We start from the raw sequence: 27,332 nt of genomic DNA on the forward strand, positions 1-27,332 counted from the left end.
GAAGGAAATCTCTTTTTACCTAAAACTACCAAGTTTTCTCTTCTTTGCTACTGCAAGTACTTAAAGCTGCTGTGAAGTTTTAGAATCACGGTGATCATAACCCTCAATCTATGAGCTGCAGACTTCAAAGATGTCTGATCCAAGTATTGCCTTTACTTTCTCTCCGGGAAATGGGGCGCCTACACCAGCAAGTGCCATCAGGGCTAGAGACGCAGGGGTGGGCAAGTCAGTTCACAGTTACTTTACCTGTGCCCAGGAGAAAATGGTGAAGATGGTGGGAGGGCCTGAAGCCCCTTCCTCGGAGTGAGGCCTCCTGTGACAGCATGCCCTCAAACCACCTGACTCCTTGAAATTTGCCCTGAATACAGAGACGGGCCAGATCTCTCAATCTGTCCTGATTCTAGGAAGCCCGACTATTTGTAACAGACGGACGGAACGGCTCGCCCACCTAAGCTATGCAGGAGTCCCAGACTCCCACTCCTCACCCATGATCCAACGTGACAATATTTTAATTGCTACAGTCTATCATATAAACTCAGTGTAAGGCTGGCCAGATTAATTCTGAAAAAAAATTTTATATATAAAGACCTACTATTTAAAAGGCAGCAGAAAACAATAAATTTTGGTTCGGTCATAAATGAATTTTATTCCTCCATTAAAAGTGATGCTGTACAAATAGTTAGGGGTTTCCTGGGATGCTCAAAGTAGTATATTTGTTGACATGACTGGTGATTACATGGCCGTTCATTTTATGCAAAATTCTTTGAGCTCTATATTTATGTTTTATGTGCTGTTCTAGATTTATATTATATTTCACAATATAAAGGTTTTAAATGTTATAAAGAATATTAGTGACATGCGAAAAGGCTAAAGATATCTTAAATAAAAAAGCAGGTTACACAACAATGTATACAACGTCCAGATTTTTTACCAAACGGATATATCCTACCTGTTAAAAGGCAAGTCATCTGTAAAGACTGTGGAAAATATATACTTCCAAAACATTTGAAAATAAATAGGAGGTCACACATAAGATCATCTTTTTTTTACAACTCTTTATATGAACCACTGGGAAGTAACAGACTAGTTGGACGAGTATACACAAGGTACATCTGTGCACCAGAGTTTTCTTCCATTTAAGTTATGATCAGCATAAGACTTATTTTAAACAGCGAGTGCTCTCTGCAAGTCATCGTTGTTTTAGAATTTTGCTTTTTTGGTTAAATTTCTTCATTAAAATAATCTGTGACACTAGTTAACAATGTCAAAGCAATGTTTAAAGTGGTCGGAGGACACCAATGATTTTTTCTGTTGCCCTAGGCCTTTATTATTATAATGGATCATGTTCGTGAAGACATCACAACATTATAAACAATTGCCATAAAAAAGCAGATTATACAATGTAAAATGATCTACTATATCCTTGTTACGATGACTTTACTGTAGCACTGGCCCAGGATTAGTATTACAAATTGAAAATACATTGTATATAAATTATTTTGAGACAAGGTCCCTGAACAGACCAATATTCCATCACACAGTCTTAGTCCTGTAAGTCACTAAGATGACTTTTAAAGGTTAAAAAGTCAAAAACAACTTTGGGACTTGAATCTGCCATGGATTTGACAAACGGTTTCATGGGGCATAAACCGGAAAAAAAATATTTCAGGAAGGAAGAATACTTTCTTTCCTCATTTATAGAATAACAACACTTTAATCTGTACAATGAAAGATACTCTAATTTCATCCAGAACATACAATCAGGAAGGAATGCTCAAGTGTTCCCAGATTAATGCGAAAATGGGTTCAACTTAGAAACACAGTACCGCGAAGGCTCTAACATCAGCCGCCCTCATTACTTACAGTTTGCGAAACTGACGAGAGCAAATGCCAATCAAATAAGTAACTTGTATTTAGATAACCCGGGTCCAGTGGGGAGTTTCTGAAAAAGAAATTACTATTTCAATGCCAAGTCACGCTTGCAGCTTTGAACAAGTAGCAAAACACGGGCATGTTTCTCAAATGGATTTCACAGCATCAGTGCAAAAGCCGGAGGGGATGGCTTAGTTTTTTAAGCCTCAGATTTGAAATACCTAGACTCCCCGCAACTACGGCGTTAAATCCTCTGTGGAACCACAGCTTCAAATGCTATCAGGAGAGACTCAACTCTTCATCCCTCTGAGGCTGATAAATTGAAAGCCATGAAGTTTAGAGGGAATGGAGGGGTGCCTGCAGCCTCTCGTGCCCCCCTGCACACCCCACACAGGAAGACTCCATTTGTAACATCGCTTAATGTTCCGTTTGAGGCTGTCTCCTTGGTAAGACTGGATGATGATGTTTTTAAGACATTCGGAAATCTCACAACCCAGCGATGGACCATTTTTATAAACACTTAAACCAAATTTTAGACAGCTCCTAGTGGAAGGAAAACCTGACTTTTAATGCCCATTTAAGACAGTCAAGGAAATGCTAAGTACTTCCTTTAAAATGCATTATAGGTATCTGGCCAACTTTTTATAATTCCTGTAGAAATTTCCGAATCGCAGATTGCCTTCTTTTTGCGCTTTGTACATTTCTGGACCGCCTCCTCCCTGACATCACTGAATGGATGCTGGGTAAGTGCCAATTAAAGAAAAGAATTTTATTCAATCTGCAAAGTACTCTGCCTTTCTCTCACATCCCCTCCCTCATTTGCAAACCTTTAGAAGACAAAGTAGAACACTCTAATTTTCTCGGGGTTTCAGATAAAGGGAGCCTCAGGAAGATTAAATGAGTCCACCAAGGCTGATGGGTTGTTGGCCTACGTTTTAAAAATCTACGTCTTTAGAATCTCCCTAGAGTCTATTCTGTCCTACTGACAGTTTAAAGTTCTACTTAGCAACATAAACATCTTACCAAAGAAAATTATGTAACGGGGTCTAAACTTAAAAAAAAAAAACAAATAACTAATTCTTCTACCAGTAAAGCTACATATTTCTGCTGGTATGTATAATAAATAATTTAAAAGAATGAAAAACTGGAGAGGACGCTAGGAAAACCCTGGACCGTTATTTTTTAAAGGTCTGTTACCTAATTAATTCGTTGATCTCTCTTTTCATTTAGATTTACCTCAAAATAAAGCATAAGGATCAAGTTATATGAAAACGTAAGAATAACATGAGGGTACTTCCGAGACTAAATTCAAAACTATTCTCCAAATGTTGGTCAACAAAAAATCAATCCGTTAGGAATCTGAATACCCTGAGTATGTCAACATCTTTAAGACAAAGCTCCAGACATGACTCTAAGTTTAGGTTAACTGGATAGCAGACCCACTGGGTATTTTAACAGATGCTAAAAAGCCTCCCACTAAGTCAGATTCGTTGGTGGTGGCATATTAATTATCCTAATTATAAATACCCTTGGGGAAGCAGACCTATTGAGACTCTTTCCCAAACATTCCCACTTCAGTATAATTTAGCTGTTTGCCTTGAACCAACAGATGAGTTGCATTTCTCTATTAGGAATTTTGAGTTCATTGGGAGACAGTAAGTATTATTAGAAAAAAAATAGGCTTAGTGGAGGTAACAAAGTTCAGGCTCTTTTGGCCAGAAGAAACACAAATGATGTCATTACAAGATAGGACCTACAGGAAGCAGTGGGCACTGAGACCAAACCTTCATGCATTGTATTACACAATTTTTTGCTGAAGCCACGTCCTGGTTCCTCATACAGCAAAAATGCTAAGGCTCAGTTCAGGTGCTAATGAAAATTAATTTAAAGCACAATGTATGTTTGCCTTGCTTTCTTATCCTATTTCACCCCCTCCTTTAAATTTCCCATGGCATTAGCTTATCCTGATTATACCAGCGGAGAGGACTTGTTCCTCCTCCAAAATCCCATAGTGGGAATTTATAACACTTCTCTTCAATTGCACTTTTCCTGGCTTGGGATACTTCTTCCAGACCATCTTAAGCTGTTTAAGTTGTGTATTTGATTTCATAGCAATGAACCCTTGAAGATTTTGAAAAACCTCGCAACTCCCACCAAGGTAATGCTTTAAAAGTCCAGGTAAATCTGTAAATGCTTGTCAGAATTACTTGATGATGTGGCTTCCTTTGGCAAAAGTCAGGTATTGCAGAGCCCCAAAGGGATTCCTGGTTCACGCTGGCCCGTGTGCTTAGACAACCACAGTCAAAATGAGCGATCTCTACCATGCGTGTTGTTAAAAACAAGATACCAGATTTAAAAATGAAGTTGCTTATGCTACAGCTTCTATCACCAAACCAAGAGTTGATTATAGTCTTGGCTCTTCCCAGAAACAGAACCTTAACCCACTCAACCAGCAATCTCCAGTCAGGTAATCCACCTGGTGGTCCCCCAATGTCCCCAGAAAGGAAAATAACCTTGGAGTAATTAACCCACTTTTTTGCCTGCTCTAACTTTCCTTGTCCCCACCCCATTCTTCCTATAGAAGTCTGAATCTGTGCAGCTCATCCGAGCTCCCTTCCATCGGCTAGATTGGATGCTGCCCAATTTGAATCAATTTTTGTCAAACAAACTCAAATTTTTCAATACGCCTCACTTTATCTTGTAACAGTTCTGGGGTCAGAAGAGAGAATGGAAGGAGGAACAAGCAACCACGTGAAGGTACCTGTGAGTCCCAAGAGCTCCGCCGTTTTCCTGCTGCCTCTGGACACGCTGGGAGGATCCTCATGGATCCGCAACTTTTGCATTAGGAGCTTTCAGACTTCATCTGAGAGTTCCTTCTTCCGGGCCAGGTCCGACCTAGAAACCGGACCGGGTCTGACTTTGAAACCAAGCTAGGTGCCCCTTGGAAACTGGACCGGTCTGACTTGGAAACTGGGCTAGGTCCTAAACTGGCCGTAGAGGGACTGGATCTGGCTGAATTGGGTCCAGTGTGAGGCTTTGGGTGAACACAGTTTTGTTTTATAGCTGAATAAGCAGGGTGAGCTTACCAAAAATAATCTTGAATTGGGGCAGCTACAATGGAAAACTTTAAACTACTTTACACAACCTTATCTATTAAGGAGCTGCCCTAGAATAAAAGGGGTCTCAGAGAAGCACTATCATAAAAGGGAGAAGGAAGATAATTTTTCCTCCTCCATAGTTTCTGGGGACCAGCTGGGACACTCCACTCTGTAGCCTACACACAGAATTATAGGGAAACTGGCAGAAGCTGGCAAATGGCAAGAATTCTTACCGAAATCAGCTTTCCCAGATCTCCATCTGCGGTGTCTGGTGAGAGAGGGAGATGAAATTCTACTTTGTCCCTTCCTTTCCAAATTCAGATTGGCAGGCAAAAAAGAATCCAAGAATTAGACCTTTGAATTTGTGCCGCAAGGATTTGCTTTTAGGTACCCACTGGCTGTGAATCCTTCCTCTCCTGGGTACAGCTGCTGCCTTCCTGTTTGTCTCCTTTTGTGTCTTGAGAACTTGGCTTGGCACCTGTCAGGCTTGGGCCCAAAACACGGCCATGCAGAAGAGCAGGTTGCTCTCAGTGTGCCCTACTGGCGGTTGTCAGCTCTCAGGAAAATTCATCTTTCTCTCTTTTGGTTATCTTTGAGAGTGGCTCTGGATCTTGGGAGGGTCATATTCGTTGCACATTTTTTGAGGGTGCCCCTTATATGGAAGGGTTGTTCAATACGGTCAGAAGCATTTACTGTTTGTCTCAGCTGAGGCCCATTGAGATATTCAAAAGGATTGTTTTTAGTGTAGCTCTAAGGTCAGAAGGAGGCCGCACTGAAAACTGATCATCAGAACTTGACAGGAAGTTTTTCGGCCTCCTCCCCTTGGCTGAAATGAAGCTCTGTACCCAGAGGGAAAGGAAAGCCTGCTGAAGCCTTTGTAAAAAGATTTCTTAAAACTTTGCAAAGATACACACAGCCCTAAAGCTAGAACACAGGAAAATTCTGATTTCCATCTTGGTCAAAAATAGTCTCCCTGATATAGAGATGCAAATTGAGGCTCTCGGAGCTGAAAGGGCGGGTCAGCCAAGGAACACCACCGGGATGGAACCCAATTCTTTGAGGAATTAAAATACAGCTGTAGGCGCTACCCACATCAAGTCTTGACTCGAAAGGCGGGTCTGGAAACAATTCACAGGTCACCTGTTCTTTTTATCACCCCCCAACCTCCCCATTAGTTACAAAGATGTAAGGAACCGTTTACAAAGGACAATCTATTGCTCAGTGTATTTACTTAAAAACCGTTTTCGAAATCTTTAATATTTGTCCGCGTGTCCTTTCCTAACGCGACGTCTCCACCCCCCCTGGATTCACACATGTATTTAGCCCTGAGGGATGTCGGGGACCAGGTGGAGGACGTTCCAGAAGGACCCGAGCCCGCCCTGGGGACCCCGTCCTGGGGACCCCGCCCTGGGGACCGCGCGGAGCCCGCGTCTCCGCCGTCTCCGCTCCTGCGAGCGCCGCGGCGGGGGCCAGGCGAGCCGCCTGCGCTCCGGGACTGCCCCGATGCGAGGCAGGGATCCCGGCCGCGTCTCGAACTCGGAACTTCTGCTTCAAGTCTTCCCTTAAAGGGCAGTGAGCGGAAACCGAACGGAAATACTGCCAAGTACTCCTGTGCAGCCGGGGCTGCATCAACTCCTTCCCGGCTCCGTCCGCCTTTCACAGCGGGGGGAGCAGCAAGTCGGCTATTTAAAAGAAAAAAAAGAAAAAAAAAAAGGAAGAAGAAGAAAAAATCCGCGAAGGACCTCAAGAGCCCCGGGACCCTGGGCCAAGGCGCCCGCAGCTCCCGCGGCCCCGGCGGCCGGGTCTCGCGAGAGTCGAGGGAGCCGGGCCGCTCCCCGGGGAGTCGCCGGGGCCGCGGGCTGGGCGGGGCGCGGGATCCCGAGCGCCGTCTCCGGCGGGCGCGCGGCCATGGCGCGGCCCGGGAGCGCTGCCCCGCTGCTGCTGCTGCTCCTGCTGCTGCTGGGCGCGGGGCTCGCGCACCGCTCCGGCCCCCTGCCCCTGGTCCTCAACACTTGGCCTTTTAAGAATGCCACGGAAGCAGGTGCGGGGCGGCGCCCGGGGGCGGGGCCTGCGCTGCGCGGGCCGGCTGGGGGGCGAGCGGCCGGCGGACCCCCCCTCCCCCCGACGGCGGGCACGCGCGCGGGCCTGGGCCAGCGCCCCCGCGGCCTCCGCGCCCGGGCCCTCCCGCGCCTCCTGCCCCGCGGCGGCTGTCGCGGCGGCCCCCGAGCCCTGCCTGCCGCGGCTGCTTTCCAGCTCCTCGTGGCGGCTCGACCCGCCCTCCGTTCGGCCCCGCGCCTGCTCGCGTTCCAGCCTGCCGCGGGCCTGCAGCTGCTGGGGCCTCCTCCGGGGCGCCTCCGCGGTGGGCCTGACATCCGTTCTCTCCGGGGCCTGTCTCTGGTCACCTTTCCGCCTGTCAGACCCGTCAGCTCTCCCCAGCACCCTAACTCAGCTGCAGCTTTGCAAACGGCTGTTAGTTTTCCAAAGCGCACACACTCTTTCTGCATTCACTTTTTGTTGTTGGTACATGTCGGCATGATGTCGTTGCCACCGGGAAGGAACAGTGTTTCAGTCTTGGTTGGCCGTTAAAATCATCTGTGAAGCTAGTTTAAATACCCGTGCCTGAGCCCTACCTCCTGAGATTTTCATTTAACTGCTGGAAACAGGACCTCTGTGTTGTTTGGGTTTGTTAAGGCTTCCTGAGTGATTTTGGTTTGAAGCCAAGATCGAGAACCACTTAGCTATCACCTCTTTCAGGAAGCCTTCCTTGATTTACTGTCCTTGTGCCCAGTCGGAGTTAGGTGCCTATCTTCTATACTTGGATTCAATCCCGTACATACCATGATCTTGTCATTTATTCATGTACTGAGGCTTTGTCTCATTCCAAGACCTACTACCCCCAGGGTAATTTCAGACTCCTCCCCCGTTGCTAATATAACTTATTGGGGCAGAATTGACTCGGGAATTTGGTGGAGCTAAGTGTCCGTTCTAGGGGGCACATAGGACTCAGATGAAGTGTAAAAACAAGGCAAACTGCTGCCGTGAGGAGATGGAACAGAAGTCCAGCAGCCAAGGCAGGGGACATAAAAAGGTCGCCTGCAGTGAAACGGGAACTTCTTGAAATATAGTTTAAAGCCTGTAGGCCCAGTAGTAAAACTTAAAATGACCAGTAATATCTCCTTCCCTTCAAAGAATTCTATTTTTATTAATGAAGACCTTGACCATCAAAGATCTTTTTTTTTTCTTCTCATGTATGTACATTTCCTTCTCAATATATGGAACTTGATAGAAAAAAAACTGCTAAAATCATGGCCACTGGAGCCAAAATGGCTTTTGAATCCCGGTTCTGCTACCTACCAGTCGTGTGACCTTGAACCTGTTACTTAACCTCTCCGGTCTGCTTCCTCCTATTTAAAATGGGGATAGTGATTGTACAGTACTTACCAGAAAAGCTGTTGTGCACATCAGTGGACCAAGAAGCCATGTGAAGCCCACGTTGTCATTATCTGCTGTTAGGGTATGGTCACTGAGACTTACTGTGACGGATGTTACCTCAATAAAAGTACTAGCTGTATATATTTTTAATAACCTAATGATGCAGAAGAAATTTATAAGACTATGATCTAATGAATTTTCTATTTAGCTGCCTCTTAGTGGCTTCACTTATAAAACTGAAGGAGAGAAGACATTCCTTACACAGCATAGAAATATTACCAAGTAAAAAACACCACCACTCACTGTCTCTCAGTAACCAGGCTTTAAATTCTTCACTGTAAATAGCTGCATTATATAATTTTGTCTACATCCTTCCTTTGTAGCGTTTCCTAAACTAGAATTCTGTTTAACTTAGTGTAAATGTGATTTTTTTTATATGAGTTCTCAAAACGTTTCTGGTTTGTTGCATTTGGCCCCGAGAAGAAAAATCCGTATGTAAGCCAGCACTGCTGGGATTTGATTACAGCATGGAGGACGTTAGCCTCTGGAGGCTCGGCCCTGGATGCGGTTGAGCAGGGCTGTGCTGTGTGTGAGCGGGAGCAGTGTGACGGCACCGTGGGCTTTGGAGGGAGTCCCGATGAACTCGGAGAAACCACACTGGACGCCATGATCATGGACGGGTAAGAGCATCGATGAACCTACTGAGAGCAAGAAAGAGGCCTGCATAAGCTTTGTCAAGTCAAAACCCCTACCTTTTGTACCTGGCCGGTCCAGACACGAGGAGTTTCCCCCTCATCATCATAATAGAAATAGCGCATGTAAGTAGGTAGTCTTAGAACATACAGAATCCCAAGCTACAAATGGCCCAAAGCCTTAAAACCCTTTTGGAAGCTGCATTTAAATTGAGTCAGGAGCAGGCCGCCTGGGTGGCTCAGTGGGTTAAAGCCTCTGCCTTCTGCTCAGGTCATGATCTCAGGGTCCTGGGATCAAGCCCTGCACTGGACTCTCAGCTCAGTGGGGAGCCTGCTCCCCCCTCTCTGCCTGCCTCTATCTCTGCAAATAAATAAAATCTTAAAAAAAAAATGAATCAGGAGAAACAATGGCAGTGCTGTTGTGGTACATGGTATTTGGACTTTTGGTCTGTTCCTTAATCTGTCGGCTTTTGGGAATCTGTATGAACTTCATGCATGTGCTAGCCTGTGTAAAGCTAAGATGGTTGCATTTATCCTACAAAACTGTTGCTCCCAGCAAACCAGTATTGTTTCATCTTTGAACCTGTGACAGTACCTTAATCAGTAGCACACACTTTTTTTCTTGCAGCACGACTATGAACGTAGGAGCGGTAGGAGATCTCAGGAGAATTAAAAACGCAATTGGTGTGGCTCGGAAAGTGCTGGAACATACGGCACACACGCTGTTGGTGGGAGAGTCAGGTATACGTTTATGACACTGAAGCTTTATCTACTCCTCTGTCTCTTCTGTTCCTCACTGTGAACAAATAAAATCGATCAAAGCCAACCCAAGTTCAAATTCCAACTGTTTTATGTAGTGTCTGTTTACCCTCAGGTAAGTTACTTCTAAATTCACACTTCCTTGATCTTTAAAATGGAATTTGAGGGGCACCTGGGTGGCTCAGTGGGTTAAAGCCTCTCCCTTCAGCTCGGGTCATGATCCCAGGGTTCTGGGATCGAGCCCCGCATCAGGATCTCTGCTCAGCGGGGAGCCTGCTTCCTCCTCTCTCTCTGCCTACTTGTGATCTCTCTCTGTGTCAAATAAATAAATTAAATCTTTTAAAAAAATGGGAATTGAAAAACCTAGTTCATTATCTGTAGGTAGGTAATGGCTGGGCGGAAGTGTGAGCTGCAGCATTTCTCTCCCTGAATTCACTGTATCCGTGTGAGACCGTGGAGCATTCGTCCCAGCCAAGGACAGGCACCAGAGCCGTTCTGCTATGGCAGCGTCTCTTGCTTGGATGTCTCCCAAGTTGTACACCAAAGATCGTGCAGTGATCTATAAACAAAACTACTTTTAGGGGCGCCTGGGTGGCTCAGTGGGTTAAAGCTTCTGCCTTCGGCTCAGGTCATGATCTCAGGGTTCTGGGATCGAGCCCCACATCGGGCTCTCTGCTCAGTGGGGAGCCTGCTTCCTCCTCTCTCTCTCCGCCTGCCTCTCTGCCTACTTGTGATCTCTCTCTCTCTCTCTGTGCCAAATAAATAAATAATAAAATTTAAATTAAAAAAAAAAAAAAACCTTACTTTTAAAGGATGAATTAGCTAACTCCACAGTTAGGCATCCTTCACTTTTCCCAAAAAACAGAATTAAAAACTACCTGACCAGAGGATCTGTCACCCATGCGTGGAGTCCAGCTGGCCCTTTGGTTGGTGTCTCAAGGCCAGGCACTGTGCCCTAGTGAGAATAGTAAGATTCTTGCTTGGTGAGATGGGTGTGCGAAAAAGGAGATTGTGAAGTGGGGGTGGAAAAGAGAACCAGGAACTGTCATAATATACACCCCAGGGGTCTCCAGGAGATCAGATGGGACATGTGGCATGTTGAGATCTAGAAACTGATGTCCTTAAAACTGCTTGTGTCCGAATATTCTTCTCAAAGTCGTTGTGTGCACCCACTTGAGAGACCGCTAACCAAGAACGCTTCCTGGACACGTATTTTATTTAGAAGGCAGTGCTTAACTAATTTACCACCTTCTTTTCTTCCTAATCTCTAGCCACCAAGTTTGCTGAAAGTATGGGGTTTATCAATGAGGACCTATCTACCGCTGCTTCTCGAGCCCTTCACTCAGACTGGCTTGCTCGAAACTGCCAGCCAAACCACTGGAGGGTATGTAGACCCAATTTATTAAAAGTAAATTGCCAGACAGTATGACCGACATCCCGTCTGCTCTCTGTTGGCTGCCTGTTCATACAGTACTGGTTATTACCCTGGTTGCACTTGAGAACCAACGGTTTAAGTCGACTCCCTGGGCATGGATGTTCCAGAACCTTCCTCAGCTTGTGCTAAACACGTCTGTGGAGGAACTCCTGGATCCTGGCAACAGTTCTCAAACTGGGACCACTCTGCTGTGGGAAAGAGGGGGTGGCCTCAGTCAGAAAGGCTCTGCTTGTATTTCCTTGCAACAAAAGTTTCCAAGTCTTAAAAAAAAAAAAAATCAGAGTTTAGAAACCATTTGTCTAAAATATTTCTTAAATTTTATGTGTATGAAGTATGCCCAGTCTCTTGCCCTTATTGCCTGGATCTATACTATTAGGTGACTAGTGTGTTAGTGGTGGGATCATTTATCTTTAAATCAGTGGGACTTTTAGCTTGAATCTGTTTGTCTTTGCCGTCCAGAACCCTTCTGTGGACTACCTTAGTCTCTCATCTGTGTCTTCTCCCAAACCCTTATTACCTTTGAGTAACCAGCGAGTCTCTGGGGTTAGCATTTGAAGGAGGCTGGTGTATAAAACTGGGTCACGGGAGGCAGCAAGTGCACTGATGAGTAAGACCTGAGTAGCAGGTTCCTGATGAAATACTAATCCATATGCACAACCTAAATTTATGAATTTGAATCATTTTCTTGTATCTTTAAATCCATGGAGGAATCTGAGTACAACTTAGAATATATTCACATGAACCTAGCTTTGAAATAAAGAGGGTTTTAAAATAGATTTTGCTTTAAATCTCAGAATTCTTCTTTGGCCAGAGAACAAATCCTGAAATTTAAAGGTCAGGCTGTGTACCTAATTCCTTTGAGGATTAAGATCTAATACAAAAATCTTCATTTATATCTGCCATCATGTGGAGAACTTTAGCCATATAAAGAGAAAAATCGGGGATCTTTTCCAAGTAATATAGATGTCTATTCTATCTTATATAATTCTGAGACTAGACTAGGTATTAAATAAAATTATATCCATCTGTTCTCAGAAGACTGAGCTGATCTTTTGTTTTTAATTCATACCTTTCAGTTACCAGACGTCATTTGGATTTCTTACTAATGTTTCATCATTGTATGTGGTTACTTGCCCGTTGCTAAAATGAACCTTTCTACAAACTAAAACTTCAATCTTGTTCGCAGAATGTTGTACCGGATCCTTCAAAATACTGTGGGCCTTACAAGCCACCTGGTATCTTAAAGCAAGAAGGTCCTACCCATAAAGAAACAGGAGATAATTACGGTCATGATACAATTGGTAATTGGTCTTTTATATAATTTTTATGGTTAAAGTTCTGCCATTTTTAATTGTCTGTCTGTAGTTCTTAAGTTCCTCATCCGTATTTATGTGCCAGAAAGTGATTTTAACTGTTTTGGGTGCCAAGTAAGGCCATATATGGCTATACATATGTGCGTATGTGTACACACACACTCACACTCACACACACGCACAATTTTCTTTCCATTGCATCTATATACATTTAGGTAAATTACACAAGGCCCCTAAAATCTAGTGTTTAACCACTCGTAGATTTTTAAATCTTTATTTGATATGTAGGGTTTTTTTTAAGTTTTTATTATTCATTTATTTAAGTAATCTCTACACCAACCGAGGGCTCAGACTCATGACGTTCGGATCAAGAGTCACACGCTCTTCCGACTGGGCAAGCCAGGCACCCCTGTTAGAGATGTAGTTCTTTAATAATTTTATGTTTGCCACATTCAAGCTGTCATGTTGAAAATTTCCATTATTCTGTGTCAAAAACTTGCTCTGGAATTACCTTGGAAAGGTAACTGAGCAGTTTGAAGAGTAAGGATCTGGAAAGTCTGCCAGACGATGCTATGACAGTGGGTTCTGAAACAGTACAAATTAGGCAAGGGGTATAATAATATTCCTGAGCGTCTGATTTTCTTCTACCCAAAATTATTGAATGAGGATATTTATATTACCAGCTGCTCATGTATTTGTTTAGATTTGAGGTAAACCTCAGAGCGGACAGCTACAGTAATTTTTTTTTTCTTTTTTTTACCTTCTAGGCATGGTCGTAGTCCATAAGATGGGACGTACTGCTGCTGGTACATCTACAAACGGTATAAAATTCAAAATTCCTGGGTTAGTGTTTCCAAAAGAAGAGGTCTCACAAATACACACTGAGTATAAAGCGGCACGTGCAGGGCGCTCAGGAGAGACGCACAGCGCAGAGTTCAACCCCAGCCGCAGCGCGGGGACAAAGAAATGTGGAGGCAAGCAAAGGAGTAGCTGCTAAGTGCCGAAGGCCTGGGGGTTGTAGTCCCTGCCCTGGAGCTCAGGGATGGCGGAGGGTCGGAGTCAGCTAGCAGTCGGCTGGGGAGAGGCCAGCAGAGAGAGGCTGGGGGCCGAGCCTGAGCCCGGGGAAGGGAAGAGGGCACCCGGGCTCCGGCACGCACAGACCTGGGGTAGCACCTACTCGGCGCAGGGCTCCCACCAGAAGAAGAGAAATTGCGTGGATGTCAGGTGCTTGGGGGGGCGCGGGGCAGAAGCAGCTTTGGCACCTTGCAGGAGGTCCTGAGTCAGTTTAAGGATTTCTGGATTTTATTTTGAAGTAGTAGAAAAACATCCAAGGTTTATTCCAAGGAAGAACCTTGGTAAAATACTGGCGCATGAGAGAGAAAGCAGGAATAGATTGTAGCTGAGGGAAACCAATCGGAACCTATTGAGATAGTCAAGAAATTCGATGGTAAAGATGGTAAAAACTGAATAAGAATTTTTCAGTAATTGTAAGATTATTAAGGTAATAATTGTAAGAATCTGTGCCATCTTGATATCTGATGAGCTGGCATCTGATTCTTGCATCATTAACTGAGGTTTGTGGCAACCTTCATTGAAAACCTGATGAGAATCTTTGCTCCCTGTGTTCTGATGAAGGATTAACTTAGAACAATCATCGGAAAAGTAGAAACACTCCTATTGTTGAAACTTCTCGTAAAATATGATGGCATTGACCCTTGCTTTTCCTGTCCTAAATTTTTGTGCTGTGCCCTCACAAAGTCGAGTAGGAGATTCGCCAGTCCCCGGAGCGGGCGCCTACGCGGAGGACAGCGCGGGAGCGGCCGCAGCCACCGGCGACGGCGACATTCTGATGCGCTTTCTTCCCAGGTGGGACTTCTTCCTTTTCGGACCTTCCAGGTCGTGGACCGGAGACGGTGTCTGTCAAGACAGAAGATAACTGTTTGTGCCAGGCTGTCTGAGTTTGTGCGCACAGGAGCTTTCTAGAAAGTCGGCTTCCATATCCCTCACCTCTTGTTTTCGATGGCAATAATTTAAGTCAGCATCGTCCTCTGAAAGAGAGTATTTCTTGCTTTGCTTCACAGATGAAAATACTTATGATGCATTTAAATCACTTATGTAAGGCCACCGAGTAACAGAACTGTGCTAATTGATGATAAAAGTACGAAAGGCGGTCGCTGTGTACAATTAATCACTGAAAGACCATCCTTACAGCTGGATGTTGTGCACATGCCCACCATCTCCCCCATTAACTGTGGCCCCATTTCTTATTGAAACGTAATCTCTGTTCTTTAGGATTTCTGGCTGCTATGACTGAGTGCCAGTTACCAGCCAGAGCCAAAAAGAACAGGCGTTTAAAATGAAGGGAGTTGAAAAAATAGACATGGTATCCAGGTTTACTCGCCTCCGTGATGGCGCTTTCCCAGGAATTGCTGCTCCTTATGTGAATTACTGACTTCTCCTTTTGTATTTTATCAAATGTGACCGTTCCGATGGTTTTAGGTTTCTAACTTCAGGTCACAAGTTTGGACTCTGTGGACTCTGTGATACTAAAGTTATGCCTCTGTTTAAATCAGCTACCAAGCTGTAGACTATATGAGAAGAGGGGAAGATCCAACCGTAGCCTGCCAGAAAGTGATTTCCAGAATTCAGAAGTATTTTCCAAACTTCTTTGGGGCCGTGATATGTGCCAATGTCACTGGAAGTTATGGTGAGTTTTATTGGGAATTCTTATTTGCGTGAACTTGGAAATGTTGTTGAAAACATACACTGTAAAATATGGTGGTGTAACTTGCTCCTGTCCAATGAAAAACAGAGACTCTGTAGGGTAGGCACTGGGTCAGGGTTAACTCTTGATCTGTCAGGACCCCCAGAGTGCTTAAATACACCTAATCCCGCCCCCCACTTTGGCCCCGTCTGGCTGACTCTCCATGCTTATGACCCAGCGTTGGGTTCATCGTTCTTATCTCTGACATGGGTCCGCCAGGAAGTTCAGCTTCAGCTCCGGGGCCTGCTGACATGGGCTACTCTAGTCAAATGCTTTTATTAATTGGAGGTCGATAGGGGTGATTGGTCTTCCCCGCTTCTTTTCCATTCATTATATTAATGTCTCAATCATTTAGATCTTGGGGCTCCAAGGTATCAACTGTATTACTAATTAGTAAACCAAAGAAGTCAGCAGAATTATTTTTGCACCTCATTTGAGGCATGTCTTCTGCTTCATTTACTTTCCGTACGAGCCTATCACAGTTTCAAAGTGTTTCAAGACCAACCACTGCCGCTTCTCATTAGTGAATTTTCAGATGAGGAAGATACACGGCTTACTGATCAATATAACTTATTAGGTTAGACTGCTTATTATTGTCCTTTGATCTTTTACTTCCCACAGTTCTGTATTTGAAAAACTTGTTTGAGGAATTCCTTATTCTTTTTTAAGTATTGAGATACCAAAGTCAATAAAAGTGATGGCCGGGTTGGGGTGGGGGAGGCTTTATGTTTAAAGTAAGTCAGTTTGATTGATTCCATCTTAAGAAATAAACCTCAGAAGGCTCAAAGTTAGACTTAACAAGATGTAAAAATGACAATTATGTAATTGCAGATGGACTTAAAATTGACTGGTTCTCTAAAGCGGTGGCATTAGAAGGGGGCCGTGCAGGTGTTTGGACCAGGGAAGAGACCCGCATTGGCGTAGATGGGGAGGCAGGAAGGTGCGCTGCGGTAGCCTCAGATGTCCTGAGAAACGGCTGTTCCTGTGGGAGAAGAATGGAGAAGAACAGGGAGCAGGAGGAGGGGAACATGAGGGCTGAATGAGGGGCATCTCTCAGTGGCTAGGGAACTAAAGTTTTTAGCACTTGCGTAAATTATTTTTACTAAGAAAAGGATATGAAGCCAGAGTAAAGCAATAGTAGCAAAGACAGCATGCGTGTGTACCCGCAGCCACCTGGCCTGTACTCTGAGGTTGGAAGAGACGCTCCCCCCACCACTCCCCCCACCACCCCCCCACCCCCCACCCCACCCCCCGCCATTCTCTCCTTTCCTGGCCTTGTGCGCTCCCCTGTGGCTCCGCTGATGACTTTGGGACCATGACAGCCAGTGGCCAGGCAAAGGAGCCGCGTCTGTATTGGTTGTAAAGATGTGTGTCTTCTGTTTACCCAGACGACTTTCTCTTCTCTTGGCCCCAGGTGCTGCTTGCAGTAAACTTCCCACATTTACTCAGTTCAGTTTCATGGTTTATAATTCTCTGAAAAACCAGCCAACTGAAGAAAAAGTGGACTGCATCTAATCCATCTTTTCCGTCGGCATCTCTAGAATAAAGAGGAAAGAAACAAAGGCGGAAAAGGTGACTCACTGTCCTCGGGTTCTACGCCTCACGCATCCGACCTTCCTTGTGTAGAACAGGCACAAAAATAAATGTGTGCTGAAGCAGCACTTTCCCTTTCTGTATCCAGAGTGGTTCTTGGGATCTTTTTACTTAAGCTTTGTCTCCCCTGAACGTGAATATGATGCGTGTGTTTTGTGTACGTTTACATTTTAAGTGCTATTTGGATTTCTGCTCAACGTTTCAAGACATTGCTATTTTGGGGATTGATTTCCACCTTGATGTATTAAGGACAAAGGAAATAATGTGTATTTGGATACTTAAAGTAATGAGTGTCCAAGGCTTTTAGACCCAAAAAACAAAATAATGGTGGGTCATCATGATTCGTCCTGATTCAGTTTCACTGCCTTACAATGATGGGTCTCTTATCACTGATGATCCGTTTTGCGTATGGCTCCCTACCAGTTTGAAGGGGAAAGAATGTCCTTAATAATAAAGGCGGGTTTGTTTTGTGTGTATTAGAAGGTATGGGCAAATCTTCTGATGAGCAATTGTGTTGAGTTTCTTTGTTTTATTTTTTTTTTTCCTCTGATGGAGTTCTCAGTGTGTGAAGCTTCTTTAGTCACAAAAATCCCTGATCTTTTAGCTACTAATACTTAGTACTGAGAATTTGTTGTGAAAATGTATTAGGGCCACAGTGGGGTCGATACGACAGTGGTACTGATCTCTTGGGCGTAGTTTGGTGACTGCAGTTGGAAACAGGGCCGTGAAAGGGTGTCTAGCTGGGCCTGTGTTCCTCGGCGCGCCGTCAGCTGTCCGACAGACAGCCAGAGAGTTGTCTGTGTGCCTTCTCTGCTCATCTTTTCCTTCAAAATTGTTATCTTTTACATAAACCTGTGTGTAGAACATTGTCCTCAAACTCTAGTAGATCTGCTCTGATTTTTTCCAACTCATCTTAATATTTACTGTTCTTTATAATTTAGGGCCAGAGAGCTATAGTTTTAAGGATGCATTTAGTTCCCTTGTTCTCAGACCTTGCTCTGTGTAAGAGGTTCAGAGACCCTCTTCATAAACACCCTCTGCTCCAGCTGTGAGAACCCGACCAACGCCATCTTGAAAGTGTCCCCCCAGGATGGCTGTGTAACCCAGGGAGTTCTGCCAAACACACACACACACACACACACACACACACACACACACACACACACACACACATTCTCTCTCTCTCTCTTTCTTTCTTTAAACTATACTCTTAAGTACATCCTTGGGTCAAAACGTCCTTGATCAGTCTGGAGATCAGACTATGATTCTCCAATGTTTCCTCTCAGGTAGTGGCCCAGCCTCCAGGGCTATAAAAAGTGGATTTTATAGGAGGTGGGCTTGTGGACCTCTGCTCATCTTGTAGCTGACCAAGATACACTTCTGTTCCTGAGTCCCCTTAATAAACCATTTCTTGTCAAGCTGAACTTGTCGGCCTTTTTCTATGCTCTTATGGCTGCCTTGGCCTTTGAAGGTCGGATTGCAAATCTCTCCATTTCTCAGAACACTAGTGCACCAAATCAGATTCTTCCCAAATTAGAATCTGAAGTCTGGAATTAGCAGCTACTGAGGGAAGCCTGTAAACTACTAGGAAAATAATCCTATAGAGTCACTCACATTCACAGAGCAGAAGAGAAACTCTTTTGAGGATTCTCATGCGGTGTATTGATTGTTTAAATCTGATACTGGGCCTTGGAACAAAGGAAAGGAAGCGGATTTAAGCTTGCAGTATGTCGGAATCCCAGTGTTGTACGTTGGTTATCTGCTAATACTTTCCGCAGCCACATACCAGCAGAAAAACTAAATTGAAAGTCTTCATGGCCTGTCATTCCCCAGCAAATTAGGAGTTTAGCTGATAAAGACTGATGTGGGAAACAAAGGCAGAAGGAAAAGTATGAAATTTCCTCACTCCTTACAGCCCACCGACAAGTCCTCGAGACAGACAGAGTGGCCTTCCTCTAGGAAATGAGCTGCCTCAATGTTGACACTTTGCTAAGGGCAAATGGCAACCCTAGCCCAACCCCCAGGATCCTCTAAGTCTACTTTAACATATAAAAATTCCTTTGGAAACTTCCTTTATCTCTACTCCCTTGGATGTGTGTTGGCAATCATCCCCCAAGCATATGACTCACCATACATCTGAAGGGTCTCATGACGAGGGTTTTAGGAGACGGTAATACATGACCTTTCCCTAACAACAGCTAGATGATCCCTCAAGGTCCTGGAAAACTTGCTTCCAAATTCCTTAGAGACTTACACGCTCCCTAACCCCCTCCCAACTTGATAGTATACAGTGGGCCCCAGTCTAGCTTTTTCTGCCCATGGGACCTGTACCTGTGCTTTAATAAAACCACTTTTTATACTAAAGATGTCTCAAGAATTCTTTCTTGGCCCTTGGCTCCACACCTAACATCTTTCCTACACCAAAAGCAAGGGACTTGTGTTTTTAAAATGTATTTTCTCTCCCACTCACATTCTTCCTGATGGAAAAAAATTTCCCCATATATCTAATGTAGAAAGACAGAAATGGAATTAGCTTTGGAAATAATATTTAAGTTCTCGATTTGAATATCATACTATCTAAATGCTGCAAGCATGCTGTCTTTTCTTTTGAAAAGCTAGAAATACTTTTTTTTTTTGTCCCTGGTGACAGTGTGCAGAGAGGAAGCTCACCTCTTTAATGATGATATTTTAATTATCAGTGTTTAAGAGGTTGGTAGGGAAGACACTTAAGTAACTAGTGAAATTAGGTCAAAAAGAAAACTGAGCCAATCATAAATGGAACTTAGAACTGGTTCCCTAAAACTTGGCAAAAGTGAGAAAGTTCTTGGGGAAGGGAACCTTGGAAAAATTGATCATGATCTAACTTTTTATGCAAACAGTAGTTGGTGGTTTCCTTCACATCTGTCCTAGCTGTGCTACTATGGAAATGCAGGGCTGGGAGGTAGCTTAGGGTAAAGGTAAGAGCTAGGATTACAACACCTTCCCCATCCTGCCAGATTTTTTTCCTTTGACCCTACAGAAAATGTTCTATCACTTGCCTGCTACTTAGGTGACATTAAATGGTCCTAGCAAGCATTCCAATTAATCAACTTTAAGTGATTCTGAGAGCATGAATGTTGTCACTCGGATTTGCTAGTCAAGTTTTCTACACTGTGCAGATACACAGTTACCCACACCTCTCTCCCACCTAAATCTGTTCCTGCTTCTTCAGCTCACAGACTTTCAACTCTGCTCTCCTGTAAGGTTTCTAACAGAGCAAAGGAGGAGTCTAGTGGGCTTTAATCTGGATATTATCTTAGCTCAGTTTAAACAACATCAGAAAAAGGAAGGGATTTGGGTGTCAACAGTATCAAAATTTTTTCATTATTACTGTAGGTGAACTTCACTCCAGTCTTTGGTACTTTTTAGTGCAATAGGCAAAACGGAAAACCTTAACCACAAATACAGAGATGGTGTTAATTTCATGCTCTTCATTGATATGCTTTGATTAAACCCAGCAATATTTTTTAAAATTATTTAACATTTATTAATTGATTTTAGTGTTTGGGGTTTTTTGAAGATTTTATTTATTTGTCATAGAGAGAGCACGCGTGCATGCACAAGTAGGGGGAGGGGCAGGCAGAGGGAGAAGCAGGCTCCCTGCCGAGCAAGGAGCCCTATGTGGGACTCCTCGATCATGACCTGAACCAAAGGCAGACATTCAACCAGCTGAGCCACCCAGGCATCCTCTAACTTTTCTTTTTAATTTAAATAGAAAACAGTGACTCATCCCCAGCTCTGCACTTGGTTGGATTACTGTTCCTGGACCCTGGTGATTTGGTTTAGGCATGTGACAGGTTCTGAAGTTGGTTTTTTTTTTTTTTAAGATTTTATTTATTTATTTGACAGGCAGAGATTACAAGTAGGCAGAGAGGCAGGCAGAGAGAGAGAGGAGGAAGCAGGCTCCCTGCCGAGCACAGAGCCCAATGCAGGGCTTGATCCCAGGACCCTGGGATCATGACCTGAGCCAAAGGCAGAGGCTTTAACCCACTGAGCCATCCAGGCTCCCCTGAAGTTTTAATCCCAAGTGCAGAGTGTGAGCCCTTCCTAGCTTTCTTTTCTTCAAGTAAGACAACACGACGTGCTGTGGCTGTCCGCATCAACCGGAGCCACTGAGTGACCATATCTAGCAACCCCCGGGATAGCACACAGCGACACACAGTGTGAACAAGAAATAAGCCTTTGTGCAGGGCTGATTAATAATCAGAGAGTTGCTAAAACTAGACTCCCACAGTTTTGCACTGGGATCAGTTTCACTGGAAAGAAATCACAGCACAATCAAAGCTGTATTCTCACTCTGCTTATCCTGGTTCTGTCCTTGTAACTGCAGCCGGATCATACGGAGCAAGCGAACAGTGGCCCACGATGACAGCCATGGCTCTCTGAAGTCACTCACAAATAAATGTGTTCTTGCCATGGACCGTTAGAAAATAAATAAATAAAAAGAAATAAGCCTTTGTTACTGTAATCCAGCACAAATTACCCTCTCCTGACTGATATATAAAATATGCCTAAGTAGTAGAGAAGTTTTATGGAGGTTGTTAAACTTATGAAAAATGAACTCTCTAAAGGACAAAACGAATTAAAAAAGCAGACCGAAAGATATGTAGAATGATACTGGTTAGAAATTAATGAAAAAGTTAAAGTTATTACTGGGTAGGAACGTTATGGATGGCTTTCTTAAGAATTCTCTTATCATTCTCTTTTAATAAGCACATATATATGTAGTTTGATTCCAACTCTGCCATTCTGGAAAAGGCGATACTACAGGGACAGAAAAAATCAGTGGTTGCCAGGGATTAGCACCGAGTGTGGGACGAATGGGCTGACCCTGAGGACTTTTAGGGCCGTGAAACTCCTCTGCATGATTCTGTAGTGCTGGATACATGTCAGTATACATTGTCCAAACCTACGGAACGCGTCATACCACAAATACCCTCACGCAAACTACCGGACTTTGGGCGACAAACGTGTATCGTTTTAGGTTCCTGGGGTGTAACCATCGATGGGTCCCGATGCAGGTGGTGAGATTAGGGGAAGAAGTGTGTGTGGGACTGGAGTATTAAGGGAACTTTATGAACTTGCTGCTCAATTTTGCTATGAACCTGAAACCATTCTAAAAAATGGAAGCTAAAAAGAAAAAAAAATGCATATATTGCTCTTAATAGTAGGGAGGAAATTCAAGTATGCAAGGTCTTATATCTGAGTGTGTGCAGAGTATTAGATAGTAACAGCCTGCACTGATTCAGCATTTAACAGTTCTAAGCACTTTCCTGTGTTCTATCTCATTTTATTCTACCAAAAACCAATAAGGAAGAGAATACCAGTATTCTGAGTTGAGATATTTCACACGTAGGAGCTGCAACCCTCCCCAGCAGTCATGGTGCTGGCTTCTGTTCTGGTCGAGAATATTTCTCCGACAAGAACCTTGTTTGAGATAGTGTCCCCTTTGGGGACAAGGGGCAGTTTGTTTGCTGTGCCGTATAATAAAGATAATCTCTTCTTTTGAGGCAAATGTGAGGCAGATTTGCTTGCAACATCCTTATAAAAATTTGGGTTTCCCGAGTTGAGTCTCCTCAGCTATGCTACAAGCTCGCTGCTGCCGTACCCACTAGAGCCCACCTCCCTGTACCCCCACGGGCCCTAGCGGGGACCTGAATATGAAGATCATGCCACTTGCTATGCTGTAAACAAGGAGGTCCTTTGTCTCTGACCCAGTATCCTTGTCTTTTGCCAACTTCCATGAAACTGGCAGGCTAATTAGCTAGCAAGTCGGGTAAAATCTCCGACTTTTCACAGTTCTTGGCTGTGTCACTGTCAACAATAAACAGTGAGAAATCCCTGATGATGTTGTTTTTCAGTATCTGTTGTATATTTGGGGTAAAGCGTTGTAGACCTGCAGGTAAGTTGAAGACAAGAACAGGTGCACCTGGGTGGCTCGGTTAAGTGACTGCCTTTGGCTCAGGTCATGATCCTGGAATCCTAGGATTCAGTCCTGCGTCAGGCTCCTGCTCAGCACGGAGTCTGCTTCTCCCCCTGGCCCTCCCCTCTCTCAGACTCTCTCTCTCACACAAATAAATAAAATCTTTAAATAAAGAAGATAAGAACAAGGACTGCATACCAGCACAAACCCTAAAGAATGGTTTAGCAAAGACCAAGGACAGCCCTCGGAAATCGTTCATACAATAAATGTTGAATTAACTGTAATAAAATTTCAAAAAGATTTCTTATTCTATCCAGGAATCCCACCTGAAACACTAAATACTAACCTCATTTCTTGAAATAAAATGATCAAAGAGACAGTAATGAATATAATGGAAATTAAAACAAATTGTACTAAAAATAATACATACCAAAGAATGGAGGGAACTCCAATGACACGTAGAGTTTCTGTTCCTGTTCCAATTGTTATAGATTTTGAATTACTCTCATAGGACACTGACCTGAAGTTGCTAGAAATATTCACATGTGCTATATACACATAAACAATAAAACATGTCTGTTTCCAACACCAGCACTGGCTTAAGTGATTCTTTTTGCTTCCAGGAGGCAGATCATAGGCATAATGTATTTTTAATTGAGATATTACAAAGACTATAATAAACTTTTAAAGCCCATAAATTTTCATTGTTGAACTTCTTTTTAAAGTGTCATTACGTCTGATGCTGGATGAGTAAATCTGGGGCTAAGGCCATAACTGAAGTCATTTAGTTTAACTTAATAGTTTAATTAAATTCATTTGAATAAAAACTGGTGACATATAAATATATATCTTAATTGGATGCTAATTATGAAGATAAATTCATATCTGTGTATGTCACTTTACTGGTTATTTTTTTTTAAGAGTCTTAGATCTTTACAAAAGCCTCTAAAAAGTCATATGTGAAATTTTTGCTTGCTTTCTTGAATATTTTGATGGTTAGTATAATTTCAACCCCTGTCTTAGGAAGTTAATATGAGATAATGAGGTTTACAAAAAATAGGAATTGTCTATGGTTTATATGTGCTATATGCTGTTTTCTTACACAGCCCAGGTCAGCCAGCAATGAAGTACCACGGTTTAATACTTGGAGAGGGCAGCGCCACTTGAAGGATAAAATAATTACCGCATTCATAAATGCATATAGTGGAAGTTAGAGCTGCCGTGATCAACTCCATTGCTTCTGAGTTAAAGGGACACGAAGTCATTTATAGTTCTAATGCACGGACCGTGCACCAAAGAACTGGTCAGCTGATTTAAACTTGTGACCTTTCTATGCTGTGCATTAGATGTGGCTGCTCATTTATTTTCTTTAATTAAAATGTTGTTCCTGTAACGTGCGGTGGTGACATGTAATATTTATGAGAAAATCAGGTATTACAGTGGATGTAGAAAAACAAAGTCCATTCCAATTGCTAGCAATCTATATTTCTTTCTAACTTGTGCAAAATCCTTAACCACCATAAATGTCAAATACTTCTTTCCACTCCTAACTAAAACCAGTATCATTTGTCTTCCTTTCTTGTTCTTATTGTTAAGACCCAATGAAAATGAAACCAAAGAGGAGTCCAGAATAGAAGCAGTATCGGACGATCTAAGCTCACTCAACTTAGTTCTCATGAGGCTACAGCAGTGTTGTATTTGGAGCCCACTTTTACCAGTGGAGCCAACCGCTTAATTGTTAATATCCTTGAAATCAGCCATGGTGGGAGTTTCTATACCAACATGTCGGCAAACATGACCACTTAGGGCTGGATTTTCGCTCTGGAGAAACAGTCTACTAGTATACCATTGGCTAAAAGTGTTTTGAGATATTGTAACATACATGTTACTATGTTACATACACACACAGAGACACCTGCACAGAGTTTTAGAGGAATCCTGGAACTTAATCATTTGGGTTCATACACTGGCTCTGTCACTAATTACCTACATGCCATTGAGCAAGTAACTTAGTTTCGTGTGTCTAAAATGGGAATGGTGACAATCATACTAACTACTTTGTAGGACTGTCTGGGGGACTGGTCTAAAGTACTTAGTGCCACACAGTAGGTGCTCAGTAAGTGTTGGCTGATACTATTGTTATTATCTAGACTGAAGCAAGAAATTAGACTTTAAATAACACCTTTGAGCAACCGTGTCTGATACCTCATGTATTCTTACTGGCCTCCATTTCTAGCACACCAGGCTCCTTGGCCCCTGACTCCCTATTTTTTCCTCTGCATAGCTGCTCTGCCAAAGGTGCCTTCATTCTCGCCTACAAAATCTCCTACCTCTCCCCTGATGCATCTCCCCCCCAAGAAAAGAAACCCAGGGTAGGAAGAACATCACCCAAACTGTTCCTGAGCCCACTTACTTATGGTGTAAAATTTTACTTACAGGTGATGGATTTATTTCCCAATCGCTGTTAGTTATTCAAAGACTGGCTTCTCACACCCTCTTAACGTCTGAGACCTTTTCAGGGCTTACAAGTCACAATGATCAACTGAACACGGGCTTATTTCCTCTCCCGCTACTACTTTCAAATGACTTAAAAATGAAAAAAAATCAAAATAAGACCCACAATCTGAAAGAAAGAAAATGCAAGGGGACAAGCGGAAGACTTTCAAAAAGTTTGGAAGACAGAAAAGAGATGTCAAAAAATGGAGAGCAAAGGAGGTTCTACCCAGATCTGGTGAAGAAGGAGTGATGTGCTCATAAAACTCTAGAAAGGGGCAGAAATCAGAAATTTCATGAACAATACAGGAAATCTGTGAAATGTAGAGTTAAAAACAAAGAAACATACCACCCCCCCACACACACACACGCTCCCTGCCATACAGACACACACCCTATTCCCGCATGAACAATTCCTGCCAACCAGGGGTTTAACCTGTGAAGATTAATAAAAGGAAACCTCATTTAAGATGCAGCCTCAAGGGGGTGCTCTCCTGCTCTACCTCTCCTTATCCATGGCAGACTCCACAGAGATGACCTTGAGAGTGATGCTACTTTACAGCCCCAGCAGCAAAAAGCCCCAGCCAAAAGCCCAGCCAATGAGAAGGGGCTACACTTCCAACTTTTAGATTATTCCAATGGACTTTTTATCCTCAAAAGCCCCTCCCAACTCTCTAACTTCCTTCCTCGGGAAGAGTGTTTCTCTCCCCTGTTTTCTGGACTTGTCTGTGGTTTTGCCATAGCTTGTATGTTCCAAATCGTCATCCTCTGCTATTCCCGAATAAACCCATTTTGTTGGTAAAATAACTGACAGCTTTACTTTTAAGGTTTACAAACACTGAGTTCTCCCCGCCCCGCCCATACACACACACATGAGTGTGTTCACATGTGCTGCACACTTTGAATAAACTTGGGGAAGGAGCTAGGGAAGTTAGCTCGGTTTTGTTTCCCTAACAAGGTACTCTGCAGTACAGCTAAGGCCACTTGGCTCCTTCCCCACGTGTCCTACAGGAAAGACCGTCAGTTACCAAGCCCATGTTCACAGAGCTCTGAATGAAATTTCTGACAGTTGCTACAGTCTTAAATATTAAGTCAATCAAGGATTTCTAGATATTTGAGAAAAAGCTACAAAATGGAAGCCATTTTTACAATGTCGAAGAATCCTACATTCCAGCAGGAAGTAGGAGGAAATAAAACAACTTGGGGCAGAAGACAACAGTTAAAGTATAAGAAGTATTTTCAGTGAGATTTTAAAAATACAGTGTCCATTAAGCAAGAGCCAGATAATATGAAAAGGGAAAAAGATGGAGGAAATAAAACGTTCAAGAAAAAGTAAAGAGAAAAAATAGAGGGGCGCCTGGGTGGCTCAGTGAGTTAAGCCTCTGCCTTCGGCTCAGGTCATGATCTCAGGGTCCTGGGATCGAGCCCCGAATCGGGCTCTCTGCTCAGCAGGCAGCCTGCTTCCTCCTCTCTCTCTGCCTGCCTCTCTGCCTACTTGTGATCTCTCTCTCTGTCAAATAAATAAATAAATTCTTAAAAAAAAAAAAAAGAAAATATAGAAAAATAGGGCAAAGGAATTTCTCAATATAAATAAATTTCCCATAGTTTAAAGTGTTCACTGAGTTTGTTTCAGAGGACACAAATAAAGCATATGTTCAGACATTGTGAAATTTCAGAACTTTTGGAGAAGCTTCCAAATAGACAGACCCTGTCTCCAGACAGGGAATGAGCGGCGGACCTTCCATCTACAAAACACAGGGTGCTGGGAAACAAGGAAGCAACCAAGACCTTCAATTATCAGGAAATGCTTAAAAGATCAAAACAAGAAATTATCAAGGAAGAGCAAAGGTTCAAATAATGATCTGTCCAGCGGCACCTGGGTGGCTCAGTTGGTTGGGCATCCGACTCTTGATTTCCTG

At 43.4% G+C, this 27,332-nt stretch overlaps 2 protein-coding genes across 5 annotated transcripts in view; one reads left to right on the forward strand and one right to left on the reverse strand.

Annotated features, from left to right (window-relative positions):
- The window catches only part of LOC309855505 (uncharacterized protein), a gene marked incomplete at its 3' end in the record, with an annotated part of 141,068 nt that extends 135,045 nt beyond the window's left edge, over nt 1-6,023 (reverse strand). The window contains exons 1-3 of the mRNA XM_082715865.1: nt 5,204-6,023; nt 4,634-4,767; nt 1,864-1,942 (exon numbers count right to left, since the gene is read on the reverse strand). The remainder of the gene's footprint in view (nt 1-1,863; nt 1,943-4,633; nt 4,768-5,203) is intronic.
- An 811-nt stretch (nt 6,024-6,834) lies between these two features.
- On the forward strand, nt 6,835-17,039 carry AGA (aspartylglucosaminidase). 4 transcript variants are annotated; one of them, XR_014306824.1, is made up of 9 exons: nt 6,835-7,011; nt 8,929-9,082; nt 9,723-9,835; nt 11,125-11,237; nt 12,475-12,589; nt 13,369-13,575; nt 14,360-14,467; nt 15,175-15,308; nt 16,780-17,039. XR_014306824.1 is itself a non-coding variant. In XM_082715828.1 (9 exons), the coding sequence occupies exons 1-9, from the start codon at nt 6,879-6,881 to the stop codon at nt 16,878-16,880; spliced, it is 1,170 nt and encodes a 389-aa protein (XP_082571954.1). In that variant the 5' UTR covers nt 6,837-6,878; the 3' UTR covers nt 16,881-17,039. The 4 variants fall into 4 exon arrangements, 3 of the variants coding, with proteins under 3 accessions (XP_082571954.1, XP_082571955.1, XP_082571956.1); XM_082715828.1 differs by having other exon boundaries at nt 6,837-7,011; nt 14,368-14,467; XM_082715829.1 differs by having other exon boundaries at nt 6,837-7,011; nt 13,369-13,444.
- The last annotated feature ends 10,293 nt before the right edge of the window (nt 17,040-27,332 follow it).

Source organism: Mustela nivalis, assembly GCF_964662115.1.
Source record: "Mustela nivalis genome assembly, chromosome: 20".
In the NCBI taxonomy this organism is placed as follows: domain Eukaryota; kingdom Metazoa; phylum Chordata; class Mammalia; order Carnivora; family Mustelidae; genus Mustela; species Mustela nivalis.